General features: G+C 39.2%; 1 protein-coding gene across 2 annotated transcripts in view; it reads right to left on the minus strand.

Annotated features, from left to right (window-relative positions):
* The window catches only part of lrba (LPS responsive beige-like anchor protein), an 875,634-nt gene that overhangs the window by 808,330 nt on the left and 43,561 nt on the right, over nt 1-23,743 (minus strand). For both annotated transcript variants that reach the window (XM_043699606.1, XM_043699616.1), the window contains exons 4-7: nt 23,609-23,704; nt 20,546-20,667; nt 7,569-7,695; nt 5,937-6,056 (exon numbers count right to left, since the gene is read on the minus strand). In XM_043699606.1, the coding sequence (XP_043555541.1) occupies nt 5,937-6,056; nt 7,569-7,695; nt 20,546-20,667; nt 23,609-23,704 (465 nt within the window). The remainder of the gene's footprint in view (nt 1-5,936; nt 6,057-7,568; nt 7,696-20,545; nt 20,668-23,608; nt 23,705-23,743) is intronic.

Here is a 23,743-nt window from a genome sequence, read left to right on the forward strand (position 1 = left end):
CTTCTATAGTGAGGGCCAAGATCCAAGAGGGATCATGAGCTGAAAACTTGGCATTGCAAGCTACAATACAGCAATGGCTGCCATGGAGCTCTAAGCCACCCTCTACACAAACAGAGGGACCCCACTATCCAGCCCTCAGATTTCACCGAGAAGTTACAACAATTTAAACTTCAAAATGGGATCCAGTGGAAAAAAGTTTGAGAAGCAGTAATTTATGTTAAAGAATTAGATGCATGCAAGGACTTTGTTGTCCAACATATTATCCACCAGCCACATGTGGGTAATTAAAGAGCAAAGAAAATTTACAACACAGGAGCAGGCCCTTCAAGCCTGAACCGATCCAAATCCAATGTCTAAACCTGTTGCCCAATTCCTAAGCATCTGTATTCCTCTGCTCCCCACCTACTCCTGCATCTGTCCAGATGAATCTTAAATGAATCTACCGTGCCTGCTTCAACTCCTCTGCTGGCAATGCATTCCAGGCACCTACCACCCTCTGTGTAAAGTACTTGTCGCATGTATTCCCCTTAAACTTTTCATCTCTCACCTTGAAAGTGTGACCTCTCGTTATTGAATTCTTCACCCTGAGAAAAAGCTTATCTCTATCCACCCTATCTATACCCTTCATGATTTTGTAGCCCTCCATCAGGTCCCCCCCAATCTCCTTTTTTCTAATGAAAACAAACCTAACCTACTCAACCTCTTCATATCTAGGCACCTTCCATACCAGGTAACATACTCCTAAATGTTCTCTGCACCCTGTCCAAAGCATCCACACCCTTTTGCTAATGTGGCAACCAGAAGTGTACACAGTATTTTAAATGCGGCCGAACCAATGCCATGTACAATTTTAACACAACCTGCCAGTTCTTATACTCAATTCTCTGTCTGATGAAGGCAAGCATACCATATGCCTTCTTGACTACTCCATCCACCTGTGCAGCAACCTTCAGGGTACAATGGACCAGAACTCCCAGATCTCTTGGCCCATCAACTTTTCCCAAAACTCTTCCATTTACTGTGTAATTCGCTCTAGAATTAGACTTCCCAAAATGCATCACCTCACATTTGCCTGGATTGAACTCCATCTGCCACTTCTCCGCCCAACTCTACAGTCTATCTATATTCTCCTGTATTCTGACAGCTTTCTGCTACTCCACCAATCTTTGTGTCACCTGCAAACTTGCTGATCATTCCAACAGTGCCCTCTTCCAGATCATTTATGTATATCACAAACAACAGCGGCCCCACCACCAATCCCTATGGAACACCACTGGTCACCTTTCTCAATTTCGAGAAACTCCCTTCAACTCCCTCTGTCTCCTGTTGCTCAACCAGTTCTTTATCTACCTAGCTAGAAAACCCTGCTCACCACGTAACTTCACTTTCTCTATTAGTTTACCATGGGGAACCTTATCAAATGCCTTACTAAAGTCCATGTTAATAACATCTACAGCCCTTCCTTCATCTATCAACTTGGTCACTTGCTCAAAGAACTCTACTAAGTTAGTAAGACATGATCTCCCCCGCACAAAACCATGTTGTCCATTCTTTTCTAAATATAAATAGATCCTATCCCTCAGTACCTCCTCCAGCAACTTTCCCACCACTGACATCAGGTTCATTGATCTGTAGTTACCCGGAATATCCCTACGACTCTTCTTGTACAGGGGGACATGAGCAACTTTCCAGTACTCCGGTACCTCACCTGTATTTAAGGATGCCACAAAGATATCTGTCAGGGCCCCAGCTATTTTCTCTCTCGATTCCCTCAGCAACCTGGGATTGATCCCATCCAGTCCTGGGGATTTGTCCACCTTAATATCCTTTAGCCGACCCAACACATCCTACCTCCTTATGTCAACGTGATCCAGAGAAATCAAACTTCCATCTCTAATCTCAACATTCATCATGTCCCTCTCTTCAACCAACACTGATGCAAGGTAATCATTCAGAATCATACCCATTCTCTCAGGTTCGACACACAGCTTTCCTTAGTTATCCTTTAGCGGACCAATCCTTTTTCTAGTTACTCGCTTGCTTCTTATATAAGAATAAAATGCTTTGGGATTCTCCTTAATTCTGCTCGCTAAAACTATTTCATGACCCCTTTTAGCCCGCTTGATTCCTTATTTAAGACTGGTCTTACTCTTCCGATATTCCTCTGGCCCGTTCTATTCTTAACCGCCTAGACCTCGTGTACACTTCCTTTTTCCTCTTGGTTAGTCTCACGATTTCTCCTGTCACCCACGGTTCACAAATCTTGCCTTTCCTATCTTTTGCTTTCAATAGAACATGCCTAACCTGCACTATCTTTGAAAGCCTCCCACATATCAAATGTGGACTTTGCTTCAATTAGCTGTGTCCAATCCACATTTCCTAGCTCCTGCCTAATTTTGATAGAATTGGCCTTGACCCAGTTTAGTACTCTTCCCTAAGGACCCACTCATCTTTGTCTATGAGTTTTCTAAAACTTAGAATTGTGGTCACTGTTCCAAAGAAATCCCCCACCGCAACTTCTACCACCTGGCCTGTCTCATTCCCAACACCAGATTCAATATGGCCCCTTCCCTCATCAGACTATTCTTACAAATTCTGCCCCATCCAGACCTCTGACACTAACTGTATCCCAATCAATGTCAGGAAAATTAAAATCTCCCATCACCACCACCCTGTTGCCTCTACATCTTTCCATAATCTGTTTACCTATTTATTCTTCTATGTCACACTCACTGTTGGCAGGCCTGCTTTGTCTGATTATATGTTGAGTAACAGACATACTCTAATTGTATGTGATCTAATTTATGCATCATAAAAGTGCACACTTTAGCCTTTTCATATATATTTTTTGTAAATGTGGCAAAAAAAGAGTGGAGCGTGCAATTGTTTTTAATTGCTGAGGCTTTCTTTCCTTTAGGCCTGAACAAGGACAGGCTTTTTTCTAAGCATACAATCATTTGTACAAGTGGTTTACTCTTAAAGTTAGAGAGATAATCTTCCTTAGTATAACAAAGAATACTTTCTGGTTTTTAGGACCTAAGAGTTCTAAGGGAGATAACTGAAGAGATAGCGGAGGCATTAGTAGTGATCTTTCAAGAATCACTGGAGTCAGAGTGGGTCCCAGAGATTGGAAAGCCACTAATGTGACACCCCTGTTTAAAAAAGGGAGTAAGGCCAAAGGCAGAATATTATAGACCAATTTGCCTAACCTCAGCCATGGGGAAAGATCCTGAAATCCATTGTGAACGATAAGTTTTCAGAATACTTGGAAGTGTATGGTAAAATAGTGCCAAGTCAGCATAATTTCATCAAGGGGAGGTCATGCCTGACAAACCTGCTAGAAATCTTTGAGGAAGTAACAAGCAGATTACATTAAGGAGAGCCAATGGAGGTTATCCATCTGGACTTCAAGAAGGTCTTTGACAAGGTGCCAACAGGATGCTACTGAGTAAGATAAGGGCTCATGGTGTCAGAAGCAAGGTGCTAACATGGATAGAAGCTTGGCTGTCTGGCAGAAAGCAGAGAGTGGATACAAGAGGGTCCTTGGTGCCAAGTGATGTTCTGCAAGGCTCAATGTTGGGACCAAAAATTTTCACTTTATACATTAACAATCCAGAAGAAGAAACTGATGGCATTCTGGCTAAGTTTGCAAATGGTACAAAGATAGGTAGAGGGACAAGTAGCGTTGAGGAGGCGAGATGGGTACAGAAGGATTTAGACAGATTAGGAGAGTGGGCAAAGATGTAGTAGATGGAGTATAATGTGGGAAAGTGAGAGGTCATGCACTTTGGGAAGAAAAATAGAGGCATGGACTATTTTCTAATGGGGAGAAAATTCAGAAGTCTAAATTACAAAGATACTTGGGAGTTCTAATCCAGAATTCTCTCAAGGTAAACTTGCAGGGTGAGTGAGTCGTTTGAAAGGCAAATGCAATGTTGGCAGTTACTTTGAGAGGACTTGAATATAAAAGCAGGGATGTACGTCTGAGGCTATACAAGACTCTGGTCACGCCACATTTAGAGTATTGTGCGCAGTTTTGGGCCCCATATCTCAGGACGGATGTGCTGGCCCTAGAGAATGTTCAGAGGAGGTTCATGAGAATACTCCCAGGAATGAAAAGCTTGACATACAAGGAACATTTGAGGACTTTGGGTTTATTCTCGGAATTTAGAAGGATGAGGGGAGATCTAAATATAACATAGAAATACCGAATGGCCTGGACAGAGTAGATGTTGGGAAGATGTTTCCAATGGAAGGAGACCCTCTGACTCAAGGGAATAGCCTTAAAGTAAGAGAGGAGAAGACTTTTTAGTACGGAGATAAGGAGAAATGTCTTCAGCCAGATAGAGTGGTGAATCTATGGAATTCATTGCCACAGAAGGCTGGGGAGGCCAGGTCATTGAGTACATTTAATATTGAGATAGATAGGTTCTTGGAGTATTGAGAGAATCAAGGGTTATAAGAAGAAAGCTGTTGAGAAATTTATCAGCCACGATTGAATGGCAAAACCGACTCAATGGGCTGAATGGCCTAATTTCTGCTCCTAATGTCTTATGGACCTAAATTGTGCCATATATAAGGAGAATGCAATTATCTAGGTCAGAGAATTCCACAGAAACATAGAAAGTAGGAATAAAGCATTCAGTCCTTTGAGCCTGCTCTACCATTCAATATGATCATGGCTGACCATCTAGCTCTGTACTGTGTTTCCACTTTCTCCCTGTACATTTTGATCAATTTAGCCATAAGAACTATATCTAACTCTTTCTTGAAAACATTCAATGTTTTGGCCCAACCACTTTCTTTAGTAGAGAATTCAGAAGGTTCACCACTCTCTGGACAAAGAAATTTCTCCCTGTTTCAGTCCTAAATGACCTACCCTGCATCCTTATACTGAGCGCCCAGATTCAGAAACATTCTTCAAACTAATCCAATGAGGGAGCAATGGCAGAGGCATGATTTTCAGTTATTTGACCTGTAATCTTGAATGATGAGGATTTCAACAACTACTCTGCACTCAGCATACACCATGATAACCCAAATAATGTTTCACTCAAAAGTAGTGAAGGTATATTTTCAGCAAAGAAGCAACGAATGTGTATCAGATATTCAAAAACAACTTGGATATTAAAACCCTTTTGCAATTTTCATGAATTAGATGATTTATTTCAATTTCAGATATTTCACGTTTATTAGATTCACACAGCTCAACTGTGCACAATCTTTAAGCTAGCAGAAAAGATTAGGCAATTTACTATTTAAAATATGTTAGTCTTCAAGTCAAGTTGAAATATTAAAATCTTTACTTTTGTTTAAAAATATTGTCTACACTTTTGGAAATTCTCAGGCTCTAGCTATTGCATATTTTTAAAAAAGGTCAAAGAGTAAAAAGCTCATCTTATAATAACGTTACTTGAAAATAATTAAGAATAAATTCCAAAATTGCCTCAAAATACTCCCGTAGGCCTAATATTTAATTTAATATCTAAATTTTCATTATCAGTATATTCCCACATTGCAAAAGAAATAAGGCCAATAAATAGAAAACCAGCGTTTTGAATAGGAGACCTAAGCTTACGTTTCAATTTCAAGAGACATTTGCACTTAAAGAATTGGTCTGTCATTTTATTTTAATGAATCAAAAGATATAACAAGAAAATGGACTAGGATCTATTGACTCAGCGAAGGAGGAGTTCAAAATGAATTAACTTTCAAAAGTGGGAAACATTAATTTAACGGGTTTTTAAACCATTAAAAGTTTTCCAACTGTGATTTCAGTTGTGGCATTATAAATGTCATCAGGAATAAGTAGAATTGAAGAAAGAATTCAGGTAAACATGGTTACAAAGAATTTACATTTGAACAAAAATCATTTATGAACTGACTCTAAATAGTCAATAAAGGTTTTCAAGTTGCAGTTTTATAATGTTACTTACATCACTAGTATTCACAAGCCATGTAATCTCTCCAAAGGATGCCAATTCACCATTCACATAACACCGGATCTCACTGTTTTTCCATCGATTGTAAATATGCACTATTGTCACCATATACCACTATAATAAAGAATTTACAACTTATTTTTGTTATATTTTAAACAATTCACTTTCATTAAATAACTGGCACAGTAAACAGATGCACATTTCCTCATATTACTGCACAACATATAAAATAAATATTTATTGTATTGTAGCTTTGATTTAATTCATTAAGCTTCCCAACCAATTACTATTACTTGCTATTTGCAAATGCTACAGGGTTCCTCAAACATAGCTATTCAAGAAAGTAACTCTTAAGATTTCTAATATTTGCAGTGAACCATGTTTTGCACTCATACGGGAAAAAACTGGCTGAAATAGAAGTGACCAATATACAATAACTCAGGTTGCTTTTTTTTAAAAAAAGACACAATTACAAATTTCAGAGTGATGTTCAAGGTGCAGACATTATACTTCAAGTGTTGGTATCGCAAGTTCATTACAATCTCACAGACAACAGTGCTGTCAAATGAACAGTGAGTACAAAGTAGTTCCCCATTCTTCATAAACGTTAAAAGACTAATCCTCATATCTCATCCCCTAAATCTTTCCTACTCAGCTCCCCTAATTTTGTTGGCCTACATTAACTCTAAATTGATCTGTGCTTCAAATTTAAAATTCACATCTTATTTAAAGTACTCCATGACATCACAGCACATCCCACCTGGTCTCTCTTTCTGCAGTCTCCTATAACTTTACAAAAAGTGCCCCCAAACACCACCACCTCCTTCCACATTATTTTAAGTCTACATTTCTTAGATTCCAGCTTCTTTGATTTCCTTCTTTCCTCCCTTTAACTAAATATATGGACAGCAATGCCTTCACCACTCAAATTTTCTTCCAACATCCTACCCACCTTGATAACCCTTGCACCTCCTCATCTTTCCATTTTTTTCTTGCTTGAAGCCAAAAGACAATACTGACGCACAGTTGCAAACAATAGTCACTCAGTGGCTGTATTCAGATGAATCATAGCAACTAAAGTTGACAACCTAGTAACCACTGCATCACAGCTGAACGCAAACATCATCCACTTCAGACATCCACACATTTACACTGTTTAAGTAGCACAAAACTAGTAAGTGCAGTAAAGTTAAAAATCACACATCAGGTTATAGTCCAACAGGTTTATTTGGAAACACTTGCTTCCAAATAAGGTAGTCCCAGTCCAACACTGGAACCTCCAAAACATGCAGTAAACTAAGGTTCTTCCCTAACCAAGGCAAATTCTAGTATCCTGACAAGTAGTTAATTAAGACCGACATGAACTGTATGGTTAAGCAACACATTAGGCAGAGATCCTATTCCATAAGCAAACCTGGAAGTATTTCCCATTTGAAACAAATGCTTTAATTAAGTGGCATAGACAGTTCAAAATTCAGCATTATGTTAGTTGAGGGAAACAAATTATGGATTTTGCAATGATTTCAGCTTAGTTTTTTGTATACAAATGTGTTTAGGAAGTAATTTAATTTCTTGAAAGATGAAATTCTGCAATCATAGTAAGTATATGAGGTGATGAATACTTGCCTTCTGGGGCTTGAAGTCATACTTTACACAGTGCTGGAATCCTTTTCCTTTTGATTTTATTGATGTCACAATCAAACAACCACCAACAAAATGAGCAGAATATCCAAGTCCTTTGTTAGTACGAAAGCTAGTGAAAAGAACAAGTGTTATAATCAACACTTTTAACTTTAAAAATCAATTCATCATCAACTCGACCTCAATTCATAGATTCCCTGCAACACAGCTCATGACTAGTCAAATATAGCTTTTCAAAGCACATTGGAGTGTGGGAATAGGGCTGTACTGAAAGGATTTGGACAGTGTGTCAAAGACAGTAAAACAAAGAAGCAATTCTTTTGAGTGAAGTTCTCTGTTCAAAATTAAATAGTGAATAAATAAGCATTCTCGTTCCCCTCAGTAATAAAGCAAAATCTATGCATGTCTTAGGAAGGAGAGCAAATCTATGCTTAAGACATTAACTGTGGAAGTTGCCTCATCAGCTAAGGATGCATTCTTATACAGGTAGGATCAAGAAAAACAGTGAAATTAAACCAAACTAATTAGAATACCCTGTTCTGCTTAAGTAAAAATTAAAACTTAAATTAAAATGACAGTAAAATACTGTGAATGTCAGAACAGTGAAATAAAAACAAATGCTAAGAATACGGAGAAAACTGGGTGACCATTTTGTAGAACACCTATGTTCTGCCCGGAAAAATTACTCCAAGTTTCTAGTTGCCTGCCACTTCAACTCACTGTGTTCCCACTCCAACACTTCTGTCACAGGCCTGCTAAAGTGCTCCAGCAAGCCTAAGCATAAATTTGAAGAACATCTCATTTTCCACTTGGGACCCTGCAGCTTCTAGGACTCAACACAGAGTTCCATAACTTTAGAGTCTGTTTTCATCCTTTCATGTTTTTTTACCTACCCTGCGCCCAGCCCTGTCATGACAGGTTGCTTTCTCTTCGACTCCTAGGCTTGTTAGCACATTATATGCTTTGTTTTCAGTATAGCTCATCCACTCTCTCGAACTCTTAGCTCCTAATATCACTTATTCAACTTTTCTTCTGTCCCGACTCCCCTATCCATAATCGCCTCCTTTACCTACCATTTTCAAATATTTTTGTTTATCTCGGCTCCATCTCCATCCCTTCCCTTGCATCTCTCCTTTCCGTCCAAACTCCAAAACTTCACTTTCAGCAGAAGTACCGACTTTTCCCAGCTGAAAACATTCGGATGAAGAGTTTCTGGATTCAAAACATGAACTCTGCTTTCACCCCACAGATCCTGCCAGCAAATTCCATTTTTCTTGCTGAGAATACTCAGCAAGTCAGGTCATTCATTAAAATAAATGACCTAATACACTAACTCCTTTCTCTGTGGCTTTATCTGTTAACTGCTTCCAGCATTTTTCAATTTTAAAATTCAGGGTTTGCACGCAAAATCTCCTCTTTAAATGTAATTAGCAACAGTGTTTTTGTGAAATTTAACCAACAGCAACAAAGACCATAAAAGACTTCCGTCAGATATAGATAGTTTAACAGAGTGCAGGCAGGCAAGTGAAGAGTATAAATGCAATGTTGGTTAAGCACATGTAAAAGTACTTTTGCAGAAAAAGTACTGAATAACACAATGGAAAGACAGCGAAGGATATGGCTAAACTCATTAGGGCTCTAACAATTCCATGAAGACTCTAACAACCCCAGGGCATCAATGTGGACTTCAACAGTTTCCTCATTTTCCCTTCCCCCACCTCACCCTAGTTCCAAACTTCCAGCTCAGCACTGTCCCCATGACTTGTCCTACCTGCCTATCTCCTTTTTCACCTATCCACTCCACCCTCTCCTCCCTGACCTATTACCTTCATCCCCTCCCCCACTCACCCATTGTACTCTATGCTACTTTCTTCCCACCCCCACCCTCCTCTAGCTTATCTCTCCACACTTCAGGCTCACTGCCTTTATTCCCGATGAAGGGCTTTTGCCCGAAACTTCGATTTCGAAGCTCCTTGGATGCTGCCTGAACTGCTGTGCTCTTCCAGCACCACTAATCTAGAAACTATATGTGTAGTACCTTGCGTTTAGCCACTGCCCAAATATATACAATGTCCTTACCTTCCCAGCAAGCACCACTAATCCAGAATCTGGTTTCCAGCATCTGCAGTCATTGTTTTTATCTTGTCAATGAATAGTGACATGCAAACAAACATTCAAGAGTAAAGTAGTGATAATTCATACAAAACATTAGTCAAAAATCACACAATGCCAGGTTATAGTCCAACAGGTTTATTTGAAACTGCAAGCTTTCAGAGCCCCAGAGGAAGGAGCAGAGGCTCCGAACGTCTGCAGTTTCTAATAAACCTGTTGGACGAAAACCCAGTGTTGTGATTTTTTTGACTTTGTTCGCCCCAATCTAACACCAGTACCTCCACATCATTACAAAACATTAGTTAGGCCTCAAATATAAGTCTTTGTATAGTTTGAACTCTCCATTATCAAAGGGCATGAAAACTTGAGAGCAAACAATATAATCAATGTCAGAGATGAGAACAGACTTGAGATAAACTATTTCTCAGGTCATGAAGAATGTCAACACACTTCAAAAGGATCTGACAGAATAAATAAGAAAAGACCACTTCCTATTCTGGGGAGTCACTGACAATGGGCCTGCAATTTCAATTAGTCATACAAGGAGGAAAGAACCTAGGAAAGCTTCCTTTACACAAGAGGAATATCTTTGCTGTGAGAATAACTTGCTAAAATATAGAAACAAAGGAAATAGAACGTCATCAAGAGAAAATAGGAAACAAAAACAGAAGTTGCTGGAAAAGTCAAGCAGGTCTGGCAGCATCTGTGAAGAGAAATCAGAGTTGACGTTTCGAGTCTGGTGACCCTTCCCCAAAACTGCAGAAAATAGGGCAGTATTATTAATTTAGTATTGTTTCACCATGACAAAGTCCAACACCTGCAGCTATTGAATACACAACATTAAATCTACTGCAATAAGGTACTAAGTTAAAAGTAGAAACATGACTCCTCGATGTCATGATTTCTACAGATTAATGCCAATATAAGCAAGACTTCATATTTATTAAACAAATTCACTGACATCCATTCTGCAATCTGACTGGATTAAACTTGACTGGACTGGACTAAATTTCACTGGACTAGACTGGGGCGGCACAGTGGCTCAGTTGTTAGCACTGTTTCCTCACAGCACCAGGGACCTGGCTTAGATTCCTGCCTCAGGCGACTGTCTATGTGGAGTTTGCACATTCTCCCCCTGTCTACATGGATTTCCTCTGGGTGCTCCGGTTTCAATCCAAAAAATGTGTGCAGGTTAAGTGAATTGGCCATGCTAAAAATTGCCCATTGTGTTCAGGGATGTATAGGTTAGGTGTATTAGTCTGGGATAAACATAGGGCAATGGGTGCAAGGGTGGGGGTTACTCTTCAGAGTGTTGGTGTGGACTTCTGGGGCCGAAGGGTCTGTTTCCACACTGTAGGGATTCTATATCATATCTAAAAGTCTGTCAGTATAAATACAAATGTGTAATTTGTTTTCCACAGCAAGTTTGAATATACTGCTATATCTCCTTAATTCAGTCATATTTTGTGCTTCCTAAAATTAAAAGGAGACAACTTCAGCATAAACTATCAAGTATACAGAGTGGGAATGGAATACCAGGTTCCACAAAGAGCATGACACAACAGAGTTAAAGCAACAATTGTCAAATTGTGCAGACAAGAATACACCCCATACTGGCACAGAGACCGACATGGTATTTTGTCTTACTGGTCTCTCATTCTCTCTCCAGGCAGAGGCTCCAGCTGATGGGTACTTCAAGTCCTAAATCCTGGTTCCAACCATAAACCCAGAAGCAAGGTCTTCACTGTTGAGTTTCAGCAAGTCTGAATCTAACTTCTTTACTTTGGAGCTGCTGATTGACCTGGGCTGGATTAGAGTGGTGCTGGAAAAGCACAGCAGTTCAGGCAGCATCCGAGGAGCAGGAAAAATCGACGTTTCGGGCAAAAAAGGTCAGGGGTTTGACCTGGGCTCCAACTTCAAGACTCTCAACCTGCAATTCTCCTGCTACCTGGCATAGAAGTACTGAAAAATAGGTGCAGGAGTATGCCATTCAACCCTTCACATCTACACCACAATTCAACATGATCATAGCTCATCATGCAATCTCAGCATCCAATTTCCCCTTTCTCTCCATATCCCTTGATCCCTTTAGCCACAAGGGCCACATCCAGCTCCCCCTCGAAAATATCTAATGAACTTGCCCCAACAGCTTCCTGTGGGAGAGAATTCCACAGGTTCACAACTTTGAGTGAAGAAATTTTCCTCATCTCAGTCTTAAATAGCTTACCCCTTACACTTAGACTGTGACACCCAGCGCCAATATCGGGAACATTCCTCCTGCATTTAGCCTGTCCAATCCCATCAGGATTGTGTGCGTCTCTATGAGAGCCCCGCTAATTCTTCTAAATTCCAACAAGTACAAGCCCCAGTCACTCCAGTCTTTCCTCATATGTCAGTTCTGCCATCACGGGAGTCAGTCTGGTGAACCTTTGTTCAATTCCCTCAATAGCAAGATTGTCCTTCTTCAGACGAGGAGGCCAAACCTGCACACAATACTCAAGGTGTGGCCTCACCAAGGCCCTGCAAACTGCAAAAAGACACCTTTACTCTGGTAACTCAAAATTCTCTCCCTCTGAAGGCCAGCATGCCAATAGCTTTCCTCATTGCACGCCAACCTTCAACAATTGTTCTACTATGACACTCGGGTCTTGTTTCACCGCCCCCCCCCCCCCCCCCCCACTTTTTCTAAATCGCCACCACTCAAATAATAATCTGCCTTTGTTTTTGCAACCAAAATGGATACCTTCACATTTATCCACATTATATTGCATTTGCCAAGTATTTGCACACTCAGCCAGTCTGTCCAATTCACTCAGCAACCTCTTAGCATCCTCCTCACAGCACATACTGCCACCCAGCTCAGTCATCTGCAAATTTGGATACATGGCATTCAATTCCTTCATCCAAATCATTAATGTATCATGTGAATAGCTGGGATCCCAGCACCGAACCCTGCAGCACCCCACTCGTTACTGCCTGCCACTCTGAAAAGGACCTATTTATTCTAACTCCCTGCTTCCTGTCTGCCGACTAGCTCTGTATCCATATCAATACATTAATAGATCTAAATGAAGAATTGTACCATATTATGGTCATTCTTCCCCAAAAGGATCTCAGCATAGACCTAAAAGCTGGAGAGATTCAGATGAAGTAATGATTGGTGAAGATTTAAATAATATGTTTTGCAAAGTACTTTTAAAAACACAGATTTGCTTATTTAAATGATTTGCTATTGCTGAACTTTGTGAATGGTAATAATTGTATAACGAATATGAACTTGATTTTGTTTTTGTTGGTGTCTGGAATTATGTTCATCTTCAAGTGTTAAAATGGAGGCTTAATAGAAGAGAGTTTGGAAAATGTTGGGTTGAAAATGATAATTTATTTACTCTATCTTTCTGAAAACTTTTACCATTCCAAATTGGATATTGAAATTATGCAGCCTATTTTCTTCTGCTATTCTGTACCACCTAAGACCACTTACCATTAAATCTGATAAACTGTCATATATTATCCGAGAATGCCCTTGCATTCGTCACAAATGTCTGTCATGTCAGCCATAACCTATTTTCCTATTATCCGAGCAAAACAAAATTTAGATTAACTCCAAAACAGAAACCAATTTTTCAAAAAACCTTGTGGTGCAACATGATTATTTGCCAGAGTCCTGTTCAGAGAATATGGTGGTGCAAATTATTACTGGTTATCATCCATATTAATACTCCTAACCTGGGTGAGTAATCAGAAATAAGAGCAAGTTTGTACATTTTCTTGGAGACTGTGGGAAATAAAACAAAATCCTGTATTCCATAATAGAACTGCAGTTGTAAAGTTAACAGAGAATTGCTTGTTTGCCCATGTCAGAAGATAACTTATGAACAGCGTGACTGTAAAATAAAATAAAAACTATACCAATTAAAGAAAAAATATTCATACCAAGTTTTTTTACTCGTGCAATAATCAAGTATTCCAAACTAAGGGATCATATATAATGTCCATGAATATTATTAAAATGTAAGGCGTTGCACTTTGGCAAGGCAAGTCAGTACTTAGCTACTAAGGGCTTTGGGGAGGTTTGCCAAACAAATAGATTTTGGGGTGCAAGTTCATAATTCCTTGAAGATGGAGTCACAAGTCACAGGAGGCTCCCAAGCACAGAGGATGTCACCTAGACAGGGGACGAAACGTCTGCAACACAAATTCCCAGCTCAGCGAACAGAACCACAACAACGAGCACCCGAGCTACAAATCTTCTCACAAACTTTGATCACAAGTAGACAGATTAGTGAAGGTGGCCTTTGGTACACTAGCCTTTATTGGTCAATGAATGGAGTATAAGAGTAAGGATGTCATGTCGCGGCTGTACAGGACATTGGTTAGACCAGTTTTGCAATACTGCATCCAATTCTGGTCTCCCTGCTATGGAAAGACGTTGTTAAACGTGAACGGGTGCAGAAAAGACCTACAAGGACACTGCCGGGGTTTTTAGATTACTTAGTGTGGAAACAGGCCCTTCGGCCCAACAAATCCACACCAACCCTCCAAACAGCAACCTACCCAGAACCATTCCCCTACATTTACCCCTTCACCTAACACTGCGGGCAATTTAGCATGGCCAATTCAGCTAACCTGCACATTTTTGGATTGTGGGAGGAAACCGGTGTGCCCAGAAGAAACCCACGCAGACACGGGGAGAAGGTGCAAACTCCACACAGACAGTTACCTGAGGCGGGAATTGAACCCCGGTCTCTAGCGCTGTGAGGCAGCAGTGCTAACCACTGTGCCACCATGCCGCCCTTGGAGGGTTGGAACTAGAGGGACAGGCTGAACAGACTGGAGCCATTTTCCCTGGAGAGTTGGGAGCTGAGGAATGACCTTTTGAAGTTTATTAAATCATGAATAGCAGATCTTTTCCCCAGTGTAGAGGAGTCCAAAACTAGAGGGCTTGGGTTTAAGGTGAGAGCAAAAAGATATAAAAGAGACCTAAGGGGAAACTTCTCCAAGCAGAGGATAGTGCGTGCATGGAGTGAGCTGCCAGAGGGTGTGGTAGGGACTGGTACAATTACAGAATTTAAAAGGCATCTGGATAAGTACACGAATAGGGATATGGGTCAAATACTGGTAACTAGGACTAGATAAATTTCGGATGTTGTCAGCATGGATGAGTTGGATCGAAGGATATGTTTCCATGCTGTACAACTCTTTGAATCTATACATCGAACTTCAAGATGATATTTGACATATTTTTCATAGAATCGAGGAATCTTTAGTTGGGGAGCAAGCCATTCGATCCACTGAGTCGACACCGACCCACCCCACTAATTTATCCCTATAACACTGCATTTTTCATGGCTAATCTACCTGGGCTGCACAAGTTTGGACACTATTGACAATTTAGCATGGCAAATCTACTTAACGTGCATACCTCTGGACTTTGGACTATAGGAGAAAATCGGAGCACCCAGAGGAAATCCATGCAGGCATGGGGAGAATGCACAAATTCCACACAATTGCCAGAGGGTGGAATCGAACCTGGGACCCTGATGCCTCGAGACAGCAGTTCTAAGCACTGAACCACCATGCCTCTCTTTATTTTTGAGAACTTTCATCACTGAGCAGAAAACCCAACTACATTGATCCTAAGCCAATTTTGCTAGACTCATTGAACATTTAATGCAGTTTCGTACCTTGATGAAATACCTATTATCAGTAACCTGGGCATATTTCATCCTACAATTCGAAGAAGTGGAAGAAAGCAGTACTAATTACTAGCCCTCACTACTTACCTCTGATAAAGTATCAAATAACAGATTAACGAATAAGGACAAAAAATATAGCATGAGAGGACAAGTAGCAGAATGAATAGCTAGTTGATCTCAAGGCTGAAAGCAGATTGTAGGGATCAAGGTAAATGCATTATCCCCATAAGAATTTGGGTTGCACCACTATGTTTCAAAATAATATCAACAATCTAGATTTCAGATCAAAAGTCAACTTCTACATTGCAAATGACAGCAAACTTGGAGTGGGTCGCTACGTGCATAGTGGTGGGGAGGATTTGGTTGTACTTGTCAACAAGGAGGATTGAAATAACTTACAATCCATTAATAAGTTTCAAAATTGGGCATGCAACTGCCAAATGGATTTCAACATGGTTGAATGTGAAATAGTACATTCTGACAAGAACAATAAAGGTGGTTGCATGTTACTTCGACAGTAAGAATCTAAATGGAGTCCTCCAGGATAATGGCAACTGAACCTTTACTTCAGTGTTGCTCATCAGTTTCTCAAACAGATGTCTCCCCCAATCCCATTTACCTGCCGTTAAATTATAAAACTAGAAAAATATCTAACTTATGATTACATACTTATATCAATACATCAATAATAGCATGATTTGGAGATGTCAGTGTTGGACTGGGATGTACAAAGTTAAAAATCACAACACCAGATTATAGTCCAACAGGTTTAATTGGAAGCACACTAGCTTTCGGAGCACCGCCCTTCATCAGGTGATTGTGGAGGACACAAATCTAAGGCACAGAATTTATAGAAAAAATTTACAGTGTGATGTAACTGAAATTATACATTGAAAAATACCTTGATTGTCTGCGGAGTCTTTCATCTGTTCGAATGCCATGATAGTTTCACTTCTTTCAGGTGTAAATCACAAAACCTTTTTTTATATAAAAGTTGCATTCTTAGAACTCTGAACTCAAAAACTGCATGGATTCATGTAAAACTCTGATGTCACTTTTTAGATTGGAATCAATCTAAACATCATGGCATAGGCAGAGGACACGGGGCCTTACACCTTCAACATATTGTCTAGCTAACACCCATTGTTACAGCTAAGCTGAGAATGCAACTTACTAAAAAAAAGTGTGATTTACACATGAAAGAAGTAAAACTATCATGGTATTCGAACAGATGAAAGACTCAACAGACAATCAAGGTATTTTTCAATGTATAATTTCAGTTACATCACACTAAATTTTTGCTATAAATTCTGTGCCTTAGATTTGTGCCCTCCACAATTACCTGATGAAGGAGTGGTGCTCCAAAAGCTAGTGTGCTTCCAATTAAATCTGTTGGACTATAACCTGATGTTGTGTGATTTTTAACTTAATAATAGCAAATCACCAGAGATTGAGCTGGCCCTTTGTCTCTAGGAATATTAAAATTTGTTTGCAGGCTTCAACAGACAAAAATGGAGAAAATTCATTCTCAAACATGAAGTATTTATAATCACTTATACTTTGGTCTTTCCTATTAGCAAATACATTTAAAGTTATTAATTTGTTATAAGCGCCACCTACTGGTACATTATTTTCTGCAGTCACAGTGTACACACTCAAGTTATTTGACTTTTAATTTATAACAATCTGCCTGCAAATATTGTTTATGACAAAAATATTTTTAACTTCATCCATTAGCAACACCTGAAGCTTTCAAAATTCTTCAATCTTCTTAACTCTATGCAACCTACCAAACATTATTCCAACTTCTCTAGCAAATTTCACAGAAATCTAATTCTGTTCCTTAAAATTTCTGAACTTTGAGACAGCACACCCAGACTAACATGTGCATTGAGAACAGCATTGCACATCTGAAATTGAAAAATAACTTCTAACTTTGCAATATAGGCTTTCTTAAAGTTACAGTGGTCTGAGAAAAGTATCTTTCTCAAATGACAAAATACATTACAACACCACCTTCACAGTTTTAGCATGAAGTACTTGCTCATTGCTCCCAGAACCACAATAAGGTACTTCCTGCCTTCTCCTTCAATCCCACAATCCACCCCTCTCCATTTTCAAAGAATCATCCTCTACTGTTTCCACCACCTCCAACCTGATATCACCATTATACACATGCTCTCCTCCCTTTCCCTGTCAGTATTCCAAAGTGACCATTCCCTCCACAATATCTCATCCCCCTTTCAAATCACCTTCTTTTGCAATCACTGGGGGTGTAGCACTTGCTCATTTATTCCTCACTCCCTTCTCACTGCCCAAGTCCTAAACGTTCCTTCAAAGTGATGCATCAACTTATTTGAACCTCATTAAATCTAGTCTACTGTATTTGTTGCTCACAATGCAATTTCTTCTAGATCAAAGAACCAAACGAAGACTGGATGACCACTTTGCAAAATACTTCTGTTTAGGCACAAGCACAACCCCAACCTTCCAATCACTTGAGATGTCAAAGCATCATTTTGTTCACATGCTCACATTTAGGAACATAGAAATTAGAAGTAGGCCATTCTGCCCTCAGAGCCTGCTCTGCCATTCAACATAATCATAGCTAATTATCTCAGTATCCCGCTCCTGCTTTCTCCTCAAATTCTTTAATCACTTTAGACCTGAATCTATAGCTTTCTTGAAAACATTCAATGTTTTGGCCTCAATCACTTTCAGTGGCAGGGAGTTTCACAAGTTCACCATTCTTTGGGTGAAACAGCTCAGTCCTAAGTGGCCCATCCCATATCCTTACATGTGAGCACTGGTTCTGGACACCCTGGTCATCAGGAACATCTTCCTGTGGGTTATGCAGTCTAATCCTGTTAGAACTTCATGTTTCTATGAGCTCTCCTCCACTAATTCTTCAAAGTTTCAGTGAATATATTCCAAATTAAATGCAGGCTGTTGTCAAACATCTATACTGCCATCCCAGGTATCAGTCTGGTAAACCTTCAGTGTATTCCCTCTATAGTCAGACTTTCCTTCCTTGAAAAAGGATTTCTCTGGTAGGCCTACAGCAAAGTTCCTGCGAAATCCAAAGCAAAACGAGGTAAAACAACATCTCACTTTCTGCATAAGGGCTTCATCACGCTTCTGGACTCAACAATGAATTGAATAACATTACTCCATGAACTCTGTCCTCCATTTTGATGTATTTTCCCACGAGTATCTGTATATGAGCATGATTCTGCTTCAGTTAGAGCTTAAATTCGTTCCATTAACATTAATTATTAGCATTTAACTATACCGGATAAATGCGTTGCTGCTTCTTAACAAGGTGTTTGATAAGGTACCACACATTAGGCTACTTAATAAAAGCCCATAGTCTGAAGGTGGTATGTTAGCATGAATTGAAGATTAATAACTAATACATCAGTGGGATAAAGGGGGCATATTCAGGATCTGGATTAGAGTGGTGCTAGAAAAGCACAGCAATTCAGGCAGCATCCGAGGAGCAGGAAAATTGATGTTTCAGGCAAAAGCCCTTCATCAGGATAATTCAGGGATGGCAACATGTGACTAGTCTAGTGCCACAGGAATGAATAATGGGGTCATTACAATATTTAATATAGATTAGTGACTTGGATAGGGTCATTGAATGCATTGTTGCAAAGTTTGCAGATCACAGAAAAATAAGTGGGAAGGCAGGATTGAGTGAGTGTGCAAAAACTTGGCAGATGAAATACAAATGTTGGAAGTGTGATAATATGCACTTTCGCAAGTTGAATATAACAGATCAATATTATTTAAATGGAGAAAGACTGCAGAAAGTTGCAGCACAGAGGGATTTGGGGATCCTCATGCATGAATTGCCAAGGGATGGCATACAAATTCAGCAGGGATCAGTTACGACAAATGGAATGTCAGCCTTTATTTCAATGGGAATACAATATAAAACTAGGGAGGGCTAGGTAAATTGTGCATGGTACCCGTCCGACCACACCTGAAATACAATGAACAGTTTTGGTTCCTTTACTGAAGGGGAGATATACATCCAACGAAAACAGCCCAGAGAAGGTTCACTAGGTTGCTTCAGTGTTTGGGAGAGGTTAAATAGCTTGGACCTGTATTCGTTTAAAATAATGAAAAAAGGCCTTATTTTAAAAACAGAAGATCCTTGGGGTGTTTCACAAGATACTTGCAGAGAGGGGATTTTCCATTGTGGGAGATTCTTGGACCAGAGGGCAGAATCTCAGAGTATGGGGCCACCCACAAGACAGAGAGATATGGGGTAACTTTTTCACTCAAATAAATCTGTGGAAATATTTACCAGACTTAATCTCAGCTGGGTCATTAGTATATTTTTGGCTGAAATAGACAGATTTTAATGAGTAAGAAATCAAGGGTTACAACTTATGATAAAGTGAGGACTGCAGATACTGGGGATCAGAGTCAAGAGTGTGGTGTTGAAAAAGCACAGCAGGTCAGGCAGCATCCAAGGAGCAGGAGAATTGATGTTTCAGACATAAGCCCTCCATCAGAAATTACGTTTGTGGGTAAAGGGACTGAGAGATAGATGGGAGGGGGTGGAGCAGGGGGAGGTAAAAACCAACCAGGGAAAAGTGAGGACTGCAGATGCTGGAGATCAGAGTCATTGCATTCTCAGCTACCTTCCTTCCATTGTCCTCCCCATTTATCTCTTAGCCCCCCCAGCCCACAAGCCTCATTCCTGATGAAGGGCTTATGCCCGAAATATTGATTTTCCTGCTCCTCGGACGCTGTCTGACCTACTGATCTTTTCCGGCACCACACAATCACTCTGATCTCCAGCATCTGCAGTCCTCACTTCCTCAGAGTTGGTGTCAACCCAACTGCAAACAGTTCAGACGTTTGAACCTTATTTTTAAATATCATGTCCACATCTCCTTTCTCATTGGTCACATTTTGACAGTTTTCACCACAGCCTTAAGTCAAGCCATGTGCAGAAAAGCACTCCATGATGGGTACGTAAACAAATAAATTTCAGTACTACAGATTTCATTAACTGATCGAGCAATTCACAGAGATGTACAGACTCATGGCTTTTATAATTGTTTTCTCATTCCTGAATATACACCAAAGAGACACCATCAGAATTCTAGAAAAACAACCTTGTAATACACTTACCAATATAAATAAGGCTTGTCTTTATCCACATTGATATTGTTCAAAGGATCCATTCGGAGCCATGTGTGAAAAGTGAAGCCATTCTGATAGGGCCACTTAGCAATTGGAGGCAGAGCTATTGCCTGAAAAACAAAACCATTCCAGTAAAAATATGATATTTTCCAATATTTTTGTTCCTCCTCAGATACTCGTTGCCATACACTATTCTTCAGGCAAACAGAAGAGAAAGGGACCAATTTTTGTTGCCCCTCAATCAGCAGGTAAATTAACAAGTATGACAGAAGATAAGCTTTCTGCTTAAATTCATCATCTGTCTTTAATGAATAAAATTTGCCACGCTTTTCTGATCCTGCCTATATGCATCCTCAGATCCACAGTGGTGGACTCTTAAACACCCACAGAAATGGCCCAGCATGCCACATAGATCAAAGGCAATGTGAAAATGGGCAACAATCGTTGGCCTTATCAGAGATACCACATCCCTAAAAAGAAGGAATGAATTAAGAATAAAGGGTGACAGGGAAAGGGCAGGAAAGTAACTGTGAGGATGATTCGATTGAATGGCAGAGCAGGCTCAAGTGGCTGAATGGCCTATGCCTGTTCCTATTTCTTACGGGTTTTTTTCTTAATTATAGCAGGTACACCCATTTTAGAAATCATAAGAGTACAACTAATTCACTGACTCTCATGCATAGCGCATTAATTGCTTCCACACTTTTGCAAAAGTAAACTATATTTAATTTAATGCAAGCTTCCACAGTTAAATTTGTACACAAAGATCACTCCTTTTGCTGTATCTTGGTTACTTTCATGATTTAATATTTAAATTTCCTGTGACCTTATTTTAGTAAGGGAATCAAAACTGCTCATTGTAATCCAAATGCTGCCTCACCAGCATCTTGTATAGTTGTATTAAGACTTCACTACTCTTGCATTCCAACCCCCATGAAATAAGGGCCAACAATTTATCTGCAAATATCCCAAGTGAGGAACTAATGTAATAAGATAAATATGGCTAAGAAATAAATTCATGAAATGTTTTCAATTTATATGTAAAATGTAAAATCTTTGGAGGTTTCTCATCTCCTGTTATGTATAACCTGATATGCAAGAGTTGCACCAGTTGAGGAGCTCACACTTCAGATTATGGGGCACATAAGCACTCGGGGTCACTATAGTATAGCTGAAAAACTGAAAAAAGGAGCATAGTACTCAGTCAGGTGGTTACTCCAAGCATTTTTAAAACGATTATCATTACCCCCCTCAGTAGCTGCAATCAGCTTCCTGCATTTGCATCTTAAATAATAAGCTTTCAGATAATAACTCTGGTCCATAGGTTGAAATGAGAAAGGTTGTGTTTGTAGATAGAAATAGCACTTTGTTTTCAGAAAGCTCACCGATTGTGGAAGGAAGGCTTGGTGCATTGTCCAGAATGAGGAGAATTTTGAAATCAAAAACATTTTCTCTGCAATAATTTCTAAAAACATCCTCAAAAACATCAATGTTAAGGTCAGAAAAAATTTGGTTATCCAACCACTTTTGCTTGACCTGAAGTAAACAGCTAGGTAACCAGGGATGGAATTGTGTCCTAGCCAATGGGAGTTATGTTTCAAAAAAAAAAAGCTCCCCAATGCACCAGTCACATTACATCCAAATCGCGTTTACGAAACTTGTGTTATAGGAGAACCGCCTGTATTTCAAGACAGCAGTTAAGCAGTGCATCATTATAACAACATAATGAATCTATTCACAATAATGAATTAAAGCACTTCTTTACATTTTACTCTTACAGTCAGAAAATATATTAATGGCAGTACAGTTACCACGTTCCAAATAAAAAGTAAAAAAGAAAATATTTTTAGAACTACTGAAACATTTTAACCAAGTTCTTAAATCGAAATCCAGTAAAATTGAATTGTCCATTGTGAATTTGCTTACCTGTGTGAAGCATTTCGTGTATCATATCACAAATCACAGATTCAATGTTCACTTCTCAACTTTTAAGGAGTCAAAAATGTCAAAAAAAAATTAAAATGCACCAAGAAAAATCTTGGAAATGGATGCCACAATGTAGCTGAACTGCACAGTATTTCTAGAATTGGAGAGTGTGCTCTGCAAGTGCCTTAACAGCCATATTATAGATGTTTAATGAAGTCAATTAATAATCCCTCACATTCATCAGCAAAACAAGATCGTCGATTCACTTGTGTGATTAATGGGACTTTTTTGCCCCTTATAATATTGACTCCACTTCAAGAATTGGCATGTTTGGACATTTCTTTTTGGAAATAACTTGCTCCAACATTAGCTATTTTCTGCTCGTCAGATACTGTTTTTACAGAAGGAGGAAGTTGTGAAACCGAAGGTGAACGTACGCCACCCTAAACCAGTAAAGCTCCAAGTAACTTTTCTTCCTTCTTTTCTTAATTTATTATATTATTTCTCCAGTAGAAAATCTTAATAAACTAATTGCTTTCTGTGAATTTTTGAATTTTAGTTTGTACTGCATGGTAAAAAAGATATCTAAACTTTGGATAGTATGAACCTAGCAATTTGGCAGTGTAAGGTTTTTGCTATTTAAGGTGTTCCATAATGTGTCACCTGCAAACAGTGGGAATTTACTTTTTTTGCTTAAATTTTTCCCCCAAATGAAAAGTCTACTCTTCCCAAAGACTTGAGCAAAAATAAAATTATTGAAAAAAAAAATCACAGTACAGCTTGACTGACGATCTTTGACACCACACCATAATGGATATAAATTGACCATATAGGTGTTGAACCATAACAAAGCTTTGTCATAACTTACATTTCATTTTTAGCAGAATAAGAAAACAAACATTTGACAGAACAACTTCAATGCTCATCTTAGCTGTTGATCCTTTTAAAATCATGATATAAATTCTAACCTAAATAATTTTCAGAACAAAAAAGTATACTTACTTATAAAATGAGTAGAGTTTTGTAACATTCCAATTTCCATTCTAATAGGTGAACAGCTTTCAAATATAAACATAAAACCTTTTTAAAAACAGGACATTTACCCAGAACTGAGTTAATACTCACGGCAGCACTCTTCCCAGGGAAGCTGAAGAAAGCATCAGGACTAAGTTTCTGTGGCACCTGTCTGAATATGGTCAATAATTTCACTGCATGAGGAGGCTGTCAAGAAAATAGTTTTAAATAAAAATTACTCAAAAA

Source organism: Chiloscyllium plagiosum, chromosome 1, assembly GCF_004010195.1.
Source record: "Chiloscyllium plagiosum isolate BGI_BamShark_2017 chromosome 1, ASM401019v2, whole genome shotgun sequence".
Taxonomy (NCBI): domain Eukaryota; kingdom Metazoa; phylum Chordata; class Chondrichthyes; order Orectolobiformes; family Hemiscylliidae; genus Chiloscyllium; species Chiloscyllium plagiosum.